This window comes from Bison bison, unplaced genomic scaffold, assembly GCF_000754665.1.
Source record: "Bison bison bison isolate TAMUID 2011002044 unplaced genomic scaffold, Bison_UMD1.0 scf7180017864184, whole genome shotgun sequence".
NCBI classification, from domain to species: Eukaryota; Metazoa; Chordata; class Mammalia; order Artiodactyla; family Bovidae; genus Bison; species Bison bison.
The window spans coordinates 803,868-813,541 of NW_011494756.1; the positions used below are offsets into that span (position 1 = coordinate 803,868).

The 9,674-nt window shown below is 52.0% G+C and overlaps 1 protein-coding gene across 1 annotated transcript in view; it reads left to right on the forward strand.

Moving 5' to 3' along the window:
* The window catches only part of EFCAB6 (EF-hand calcium binding domain 6), a 255,659-nt gene that overhangs the window by 185,870 nt on the left and 60,115 nt on the right, over positions 1–9,674 (forward strand). Inside the window, exon 22 of the mRNA XM_010843633.1 lies at positions 3,064–3,182. Within this exon, the coding sequence (XP_010841935.1) occupies positions 3,064–3,182 (119 nt within the window). The remainder of the gene's footprint in view (positions 1–3,063; positions 3,183–9,674) is intronic.

Sequence of the window (9,674 nt, forward strand, 5' to 3'; positions counted from 1 at the left end):
CGCATAAAGTCATGGGGCTCCCCATTCCTGCCAGGCACCACTGGGGGCGCATCCCACTGGATCCTCAGAAACACAGAGGCGTTGTCCCCTCTGGGGACAGCTTAGTATGCTCATGTCTATTGAAGTATTTTTGGAAAATAAGGTCATTGGTTTCTTCAGCAAATATTATTATGAGCTGACTATGCTCTGTTAGTGAAGTAGCTCAGTTGTGTCCGACTCTTTGCAACCCCAGTGGTCTGTAGCCCCCCCAGGCTCCTCTGTCCACGGGATTTTCCAGGCAAGAGTACTGGAATGGGTTGCCATTTCCTTCTCCAGGGGATCTTCCCAACCCAGATATCGAACCCAGGTCTCCCACATTGTAGACAGACACTTTACCATCTGAGCCACTAGGAAAGTCCTGGTTGCAAGGTACTAAAGATACAATGACCAAAAATAAGATAAAACAAAGACATGTCTGTGCCCCCAAGAGACTTGTGGTGTAAATACCAACAAGAACTCTAAAGAATGGTACGGATCACAATGGCAACGATGCGCGTACAACGGGGTGCCCAAGAAGAGGTCACCAGTAGAAAGATGAGCAGGTGTTGGACAGGCGTGCAGGGGAGGTGAGAATGCCAAGCCTGAAGCTGAACCAAGGCAGGGGGTTTTCGGGGCTGACCGGCACGGTGGGGACTGCACGGATGGGGCAGGCCTCGGGGCAGACCGGGTGGTTTTCAGTGTGAGGCAGTGGATGGATCACAACCGGCTGCACACGCTGTCGCTTTTTAAAAAAACTGTGGCAGAGGCTTCCCTGGCGGCTCAGTGGTAAGGAACGTGCCTGCCGACGCAGCAGACATGGGTTTCATCCCCGATCCAGGAGGGTCCCACCTGCCATGAGGCAGCTAAGCCCTTGAGCCACAGCCACTGAGCCTGTGCTCGAGAGCCGGGGAACTGCAGCTAGGAGTGCACATTCCACAACTGCTCCAGGCCCTCGTGCCCTGGAGCCCTCACACGGCAACTGTACTGCAGCCCCTGCACTCAGCAGCTAGAGAAAAGCCTGCGCAGCGACAGAGAGCCGTCACAAAATAAATACACATATGAATAATATTTATATATTTTGGGATTTCAGTGGTGTGTGGCAGGAGTAAATAAATGAATAAAGTTATTTTCTTTTAATTGTGGTAAAATAGACATAACATAGTTCTTCTTACTACAGGGCCCCAGGAAGTGCTGGCCCGCTGGAGTGGCCTTCTAGAGGGGGTGGTTGTGGGCCTGGAGCCAGTGTCAGCCTGCTAGTAGGCAGGTCTACTTCCCCACAGTTGGGAACTTAGGTTCCCTGACCAGGGATCGAACCCCGGGCCCCTGCAGTGGAAGCGCCGAATCCTAACCACTGGACTACCAGGGAAGTCCAGTAATACATCTCAATTAGCCAGTGGGCAGCTCCCTCCTCCTTGTTCTCTTATTAGAGTTTTTTAATCAGTTTGTCAAATTCTACAAAGGAAAAAAAAAAAAACTATTGGGATGTTTGGCAAGAAATGACATCTTTACTACATGGGGCCTTCCAATTAATGAACACAGTGTAGTTCCATTTATTTTGATTTTTTAAAATGTTTTTCAAAACAGTTTTAGACTTTCCTATGTAAAAACCGTACAGTCATTTATAAGATTTGTTCCTCAGACTTTTATTTTTGGTGCTGTTGTAAATGAAATTTTTTTAAAGTTCATTTTCCATGTCTGATATATTAAAATGTGAATGATTTTGCCTATTGATATAGAATCCTGGGGCTTCCCTGGTGGCTCAGATGGTAAAGAATCCACCGGCAATGTGGGAGACCTGGGTTCGATCCCTGGGTTGGGAAGATCCCCTGGAGAAGGGAATAGCTACCCATTCCAGTGTTCTGGCCTGGAAAACTCCATGGACAGAGGAGCCTGGCGGGCTGCAGTCAGTTGGGTTGCAGAGAGTCAGACACGACTGAGCAACTTTCACTTTCACTTTTCATAGAATCCAGATTTATTGCCACTTCCTCTTATTATAACACTTTATCTGTGACTTCTTCGTATACCCTGTATACAGCCATGTCATTTGTGAATAATGACGATTACATTTCTTCCTGCCCTGTTGTTATGCCTTTTACCAATTTTAACTTGCTTAACTACACTGACTCGCACCTCCAGTACAAGGCTAAATACAGAGCAATAGAGATATTCTTGTCTGATTCTTAGTCGTCCAGAAAACATTTCATGGTTTTGCCATGAAGTACGATGCTTGCAAAGGACTTGGGAAATGAACCCATCGTGTCTTCCGCACAGCATGTTGGAAGGAGGAGGAATGAACTATTGTTTAGAAACAGTTTAAGACAGTGTTCAACACCCTGTGTTACCTGCCCTCCTAGTCTGTGGCCCTTTAAATGCCTGACATCCCCAGAGACCTTTTGCACCCCTTGGGGGTGTTAAAATGGTACCACGTTGCCTCATCGTAGCAACTATGGAGTCTCGTGTCCCTGGTTTCCCCTCTGACGCTGGGGGCCAAGTTCTCTGAAAAGTGGAGACGATAACCTCGAGCAGTGGGGCCACACCTCACCTCCCGGGCTCTGGTTGGCCCTTATTGCTAACAGTGTTTGAACCCAAATTGTTGCTCAGGAAAAAAAAACCCAGCCACAAGCTCAAGACCACTCGTTACCCGGAAACAAGCCCGTTCTAGGATGTAACACTGGACCTTTTGCTCCGTTGTCTTATTGAGCAGAGTGAGGACTGTATTTGGAACATATACGAAGGAGGAATTAGGGACTTCCCTGGCTGTCCAGGGGTTAAGATTCACCTTCCAACGCAGGGGGCGTGGGTTCCATTCATGGTGAGGAGGCTAAGATTCCACCTGCCTTGTGGCCGAAAAACCAAAACATAAAACAGAAGCAATATTGTAACAAATTCAATAAAAGACTTTAAAAATGGTCCCCATCCAAAAAAAAAATCTTAAAAAAAAAAAAGTCAACAGGAGGCGACGTGCGTAAGGGGAAGTCTTAGACTGTCCCAGATACTCTCTGAGCGCATTTTACATGTTACTAAATGCTGTCTTTTATATTGTAGAATTTTATAGAAACCGACAGCGAGGGCAACGGTATCCTTCGACGACGGGACATGAAGAACGCGCTGTACGGCTTTGACATCCCCCTCACGCCGAGAGAGTTCGAAAAGCTCTGGATGAGGTGAGTGGCATCTGAAGACTGTCTCTTCCTTTCTGACTGCCAAAATCAGCACCGGGCTTTCATCACAACTCGGGGGTCAGGCAGGGCCAGGAATATTTTCCTGTGGTTGTATCTGCCCTGTTCAACCCTGAAAGCAGCCTTGGCCAACAGGCCGGCCTTTCAGAGCACAGGAACCAGGTCAACACTTGTCACCAACATTGGACATGAGGGTTTTGAGTTTCTCAGGAACCGCGCATTTGAGTGCATTCTTTCACTGTTTCTGATAATGAAGTCACTCCCCAAAGACTTCTCTCTAACACAGCTAGCTCTGCGGACAGATCTGCAGTGGGTTAAGGGGAACGCAGTCTCTCCATTGCCCGGAGATGGAAATCGATGCTACACAAGTGTTTTTTAGATTAGTAATTTGTTGGAAGAAAATAACCAAACTTTTGGCAACTTGGAATAGTTTCCTGAGGGTGTCTTAAACTGAAACCAGGAGCTAGTATTGGCTACATTTTTCAAAATGTACTTTAAGCTATTTCTGCACCAGACCCCCCATCACAACGTTCCCTGGGTAGGTGTCTAAGTTTCGAGGTGCCCTCACCACGCGGTCCGTTTCTGAGTTCCAGATCCGTCTCTGAATTGCTTCCTCCTTCATTATGTGTCAGTCGCCGCTGGCATCCCCCAGGGTCGTACCCCAATATTTCAGGTCCTCTCGGGGGCCAGCTCAATGGAGCAGTTCATGCAGTTTTGTTTTTTTTTTTCCCCAGCATTTCATCTGTTTAAAGTGGAAAGCTATAATGTTGGCCGAGTTTAGAATTAGGTGGGCTGTTTTGTGTCTAATTTAGAAAAGCATCGTGAAGTTCTTACAAAACCCTATTCTTCTTCTAGATCAGTTCCAACCCAGGGTGAGTTTGGTCTCCCTGCCCGTTTTCCCTTTTAACAGACTGAGTGAGTGGGCCCACCTGAGGACTCAAAGGACGGGGTCGCAGCGGGCAGGCGCATGGAGCTCTCACCACATAGACATTTCAGATGATGCGGCGATGACTGTGTCATTCTGACATTTAGGGAGCTGTTGGCGGGCACAAACATCCCCCCACAACACCGGAGTGAGCATTGCCTGTTATAAGCGCCAGAGGAGGGGCAGGCCCAGCAGACAGGGAGCTGAAGCAGGGTGCTGTGGGCATGGATGAGTGATGCTGAAATAGTTCCTAGGGTCTAGATGGGGCAGGCGGACGGCGAGGGGCTCTCCAAGCGGTCCCTGGGCTCCAGGCTGAGGGGGAAAAGGCAAGGCTGATCGCCCGGCGCGGTCCTCACTTCCGAGCAACGCTAATGGGACGTTGGGGACAACGCAGGCTGAGTGGCTGCGATGTGGGTCAAGTCTCGCTTCAGGAAGATGAGTCAGGAGCCCGTTCAGAGGAGAGATTGATGGGGCCGTGGGTCATAAGGGGACGGCTGTCTCCATCAGGGAGGAGTGGGATGAGCCCCCCAGGCTGGGTGCCAGCCTTAGGGATGAGGGGTGTGAGAGTCAGGTGTCCCTGGGGGTTCCCTGTGGAAGGAGGGCACGCCTAGCCCTCTTCCTGATGGGAGACAGAGCAGGCTTCCCTGCTCGTGGGAGGGAGAGTCTCACCATTACTTTTCGCTAAAGTTTCTTTATCCGTGTGTCACCACTATTCTATAAACACACAGTGTCTACCCTGTGCTGCAAACTGACATGAGGACGTCGGCCACCTTTGTGTAGCCGGCTGTTCGTCATGTATGGTGAGTGGCTGAGAGCTCTGCAGCCACATGGTCATGACCCCTGCCTCCACCCCTTCACAGTGCTGTGGCCCCTGTCAAGTCACTTAACCTCTGTGCCTTGCTGTGCTCTGCTAAGTTAACTCCAGTGGTCAGGGTCAGGGTCAGGGCCAGCTGCGATAACACACAAGGCTGACATCCCAGGGGCTTGCCCCGGTAAGGACGTCACAATTTAATGTGGGTGGTGGGGAGCTCTGCCCACAATCATTCGGGGACCGGGAGCCCGCCCCCCATCCCCTGATCTTACGTGTCTGCCAGCAGAGAAGGGAACGAGCACAGAGGACCGTCTGGTCAGCTTTGTAAGGTCCAGGCCTGGAAACGTGACTGTCACCTTGCCCAGACTCTGTGGACCAGAATCCCTGCATGTGGCTGCACCCCGGCCAGGGAGGCTGGGAGAAACAGTCTGGACGTGTGTCCAGGGAAAGAGGAGCAGAGGTGGGGAGCCCACTATGGCATCTCCACATGGGGAGTCACCTCCGGGGTAGGTGGGAAGAGGGGCGATGGAGACAGGGGGCCCCAGGAGCGTGTCCACAGTGTCCCGGCAGGACCTCAGAAGCTGCCCTCGTGTTTACAGCCGAGCGGGGCCTAAGGGAGAGACTGATTACAGAGACGTCAGATGGACCAGAAGCCTGAAAGGGACTGTGGAATTACTCAGAGGCCAGGAGGCTGCTGTCCGCCCCCTAGGGCTGGAAGAGCAAGGAGGGGGTTACCCAGAAGCAAGGGGCTGCTCCCCACCAGGGACTGGAGGGCAAAGGGGAGACAAGGTATTTCCCGGAGATCAGGAAGTGGCCTCCACCCCCGATGCCTTTCGGAACCTGCTGGAATCTCATTCGCTGGGCTGAGCAGGAGCCCCTGGGAACAGCCCGGCCCTGCCCTCTCCCCACCTCCGATGGACGTAGCTCCCCTGGAGCAGCGGGGGTAGGTGGGAAGACAGGCAGAAGGACAAACGTGGGGTTGAGAGCCACCAGGTGAATGTCCAGCCAAGTGGCAAAGGGGGTGTCACATCCCAGGACTGCGGGGTCATATGGGGGGGCCCACACATCAGCTGAACCACATCGTGAAGGGAAGGACAAGGTGGGGACTCTGTCCTGAAGGCCAAGTGTTTAGGAGGGACAGATCGAGGCAGGTTTCCGTAGTCTAGAAAGATCACTCTGGCCACAGAGAGGAGGATGAATTGCCAGAGAGGCAAGGGAGGCACGGAGGTGAATTGGGGGCTGTCTTGGGGTTCTAAGTGAGAGGACGGGGTAAACTTCCCTGGTGGGGGCCTGGAGGACTGGGGAGGCAGTGATAGGTGTGACAGAGTTAGGGAGTGACAGTTAGCCTTTAGCAGCCTAGAAAGGGGCTTCCCCGGTGGCTCAGCAGTAAAGAATCCAAGGCAGGAGAGTACAGTTTGATCCCTGAGTTGGGAAGATCCCCTGGAGAAAGAAATGGCAACCCATTCCAGTATTCCTGCCTGGAGGGCTGTAGTCCATGGGATCACAAAGAGTCGGACACGGCTTAGTGACTAATCAGCAGCAGCAGCTGGCGAGAGAGGCTGAGCCATGAGATGAGACGCTCCTTGGGCTTGTCTGATGAGCTCGGGCAGAAATCAGGAGGCCCCCCTGAGGTGGCCGAGTAGCCCACAGCTGAGGGCTGTGCTCTGAGCGGGGCTGTGCCTTGTCCCCTGGAGCCCAGGGTGAGCTGTGTGACCTTGGCCAGTGGCTCCCCTTCTCTGAGCTTCAGTCAGCTATCCCATGGCATGGCTGTGTGAACAGTATAATGTTCACAAACAGTATAATGAGGCAAAGATAAGCATAAAAATAGCAAAAAGATCATACAGATTTGAAATTACTTTCTGATAGCAATATTAACGCACTCTCATTTTAGAAGACTTGGAAAATCCAGAAAAGCATCAGTCAGTTCAGTTGCTCCGTAGTGTCTGACTCTTTGCGACCCCTTGGTCTGCAGCACACCAGGCTTCCCTGTCCATCGCCAACTCCCAGAGCTTACTCAAACTCATGTCCATCGAGTTGGTGATGCCATCCAACCATCTCATCCTCTGTCATCCCCTTCTCCTGCCTTCAATCTTTCCCAACATCAGGGTCTTTTTCAGTGAGTCGGTTCTTGGCATCAGGTGGCCAAAGTATTGGAGTTTCAGCTTCAGCATCAGTCCTTCCAATGAATTTGAATATTCAGGACCGATTTCCTTTAGGGTGGACTGTTTGGATCTCCTTGCAGTCCAGGGGACTCTCACGAGTCTTCTCCAGCACCACAATTCAAAAGATCAATTCTTCGGCGCTCAGCTTTCTTTATGGCCCAACTCTCATGACTCTCATGACTACTGGAAAAACCATAGCCTTGACTAGACAGACCTTTATTGAGAAAGTAATGTCTCTGCTTTTTAATATGCCGTCTATGTTGGTCATAGCTTTTCTTCCAAGGAGCAAGTGTCTTTGAATTTCAAAAAAGCCTGAGGAAGAGGAAAAGACAGCAACAAGAAAGCAGCTATGCCCCACTCAGCAGACATGACGAACTCGGTGGTGTGGTTTCTCATCCATTTTCTAGGCATTTCTGTGATCTCGGTTAACCGTGCTCACCCTCCCCCCTCCCCCTTCCACTGGCCTACTCCTCTCCATGGTTCAGTGTTTGCCGACACAACTCACCCTGGTTTCCTCCCTCCACGTCCCCACCTGCCTGCTGCACAAAGCAGGAGGTGTGGCCTGGCAAGGGGGCGGCCAGCGCTGGGCTGCCCAGGGTCCCCCCGCCACCGAGCCTCCCGCAGCTGCTCATACAAGGGAGGGGCATTCTTCCACCATGAGTGACAAGGCGGGAGCAGCTGGGGCCAATGTGACACGCTCTGCCAGCTCCTGGAGTCTACTGGTGAGAATAAGAAAGCCCACCGCCAAAACTGGGTAGCTGGAAGTGATCAGGACAATAACGTCCAGCTCTTTCGAAAACACAGAATTAGAAAACATGGAGAATATAGACAAAATAACTGTCATCACCCGTCGCTCACTCAGCACTTGAACAAAGCACCTGCACTCGATTAGAGCTTTGAGGCGTCCGGAGGTCGCATTTACACTGCGGAAGTAGATTAATGCGTTAACCCCCAGGTCTCAGTGACTTGGCACGTGGGTGTTTTGGTTCTTATTCACCCGAAGCCTAGCGTGTCTAGCAGCTCTTCTGGACACTTCTCTTCCAACTGGTGATCCGGGATCTGGCTTCCAGAAGTGGCTTCATTCCTCAGCAGGGTCCTCGGGGGTCTGCAGAGTGCAGCAGGTCAGCCCGGAGTGACTCACCTCTGCCCCCAGCCCATGGCCCAGGGATGGGTGGGCTGTGGCCCCCACTGACCTCTTGGGGCAGACAGAGTGGGGCAGGTGCGTCTTAAGTGAGCCTGGCTCACCCAGGGTTAAAGATACACAGCCCTCAAACCTAGAGGAGGCCCTTGTGAAAGGAAACCTCCTAAGTGAAGCCAGTAGGATCTTTCAGCCCAAGATTTCAGGAGCAACACGTTTGGTTTCAGAGAGACGGCTGAGAATAAATTACAGGATGAATGTGCATTCACTCATTCCTTCATCTGAGGTGATCATTAAGCAGGAATTTCCTGAAACTTTCGAGATTGCAGCCCGGTGCCAGATTTGGGGGCTTCAGAAATGAAGGCAGCCCCTTGCCCACGACTCAGCCAGGAAGACAGCATCTGCATGCCAGGAGGGAGAAGCCGGGCAGCCTGGGCTGTGGGTGTTCCAGGAGGGACCCTCGGCGGTGCGATGCCTGACCCTAACCCCCAAATAAGCAGTCATTAGCCAGAGCGGGGAGAGGGCGTCCCAGCTAGCGGAGAGGCCCAGAGTTGGGGGGCAGGAGTGGGAGGCCCCCAGAAGGGGGAGGGTGCTGCCTATATCAGCAGAGCCCGAGGGGACAGGGAGCCCCAGGACCAGGGCTCCGGGGAACATGCACTTCTGGGGCGCTCAGCATTCCAAGCCCCTCCTGTAGCCTAGCTTCCTTGGGTAGATTTCTGCTATTTTGGACCTAAAACCAACTTTGCCAAGAAACTACAAAGCCGTTGTGTTATAAAAACACACAGACAACTCAAACAGGACAGCCAGCAGCCTGGGAAATTTGAGTATAGACGCCTGTCGTGTACAACCAGCTGGTCACGCAGACCTGGTAGAATGTTCTGGAGATGATGCCCAGTTTATGCACATTTCTTGTTTGGGTAGATACGCTGTACATGAGCATTCCAGTATGAAAAGCGAAGACTATCACAGAATCCCTGTGTCCTGTGCGTCGGCTCAAGTGGACACGTGTGAGCACGTGAAGCTTTGGGTTGTCTCCTGGGCTCGGCCAAGAGAACCCGCCAGGCGCTGTGCTGGGCCGGAGAGCCCCGGGGTGGGAAAGGGTTCGGAAAGGCTGAAGGAACAGTTCAGGAAAGGAAGGACTGGGACTCCCCTGGTGGTCCAGGGGTTAAGACCCTGCCTTCCAATACAGGGAGTGCAGTTCCATCCCTGATGGGGGAACTAAGATCCCACATGCCACAGAGTGTGGCCAAAAAATTCAAATAAATAAATAAAACTTGTTTAAAAAGAAAGGAAAAAAAAGAGGTTGAATGGGATGTGCTGATGGTAGGAGTCGAGTTAGAAGAGCTGGACATGAAGGGGGGCTCAACTTGGCGAGGACTAACCCGGCAGGCCCCTCGCCCCTCACTAAGGGTGTTCTAGCAGCTGACATCCTCTAGAACCA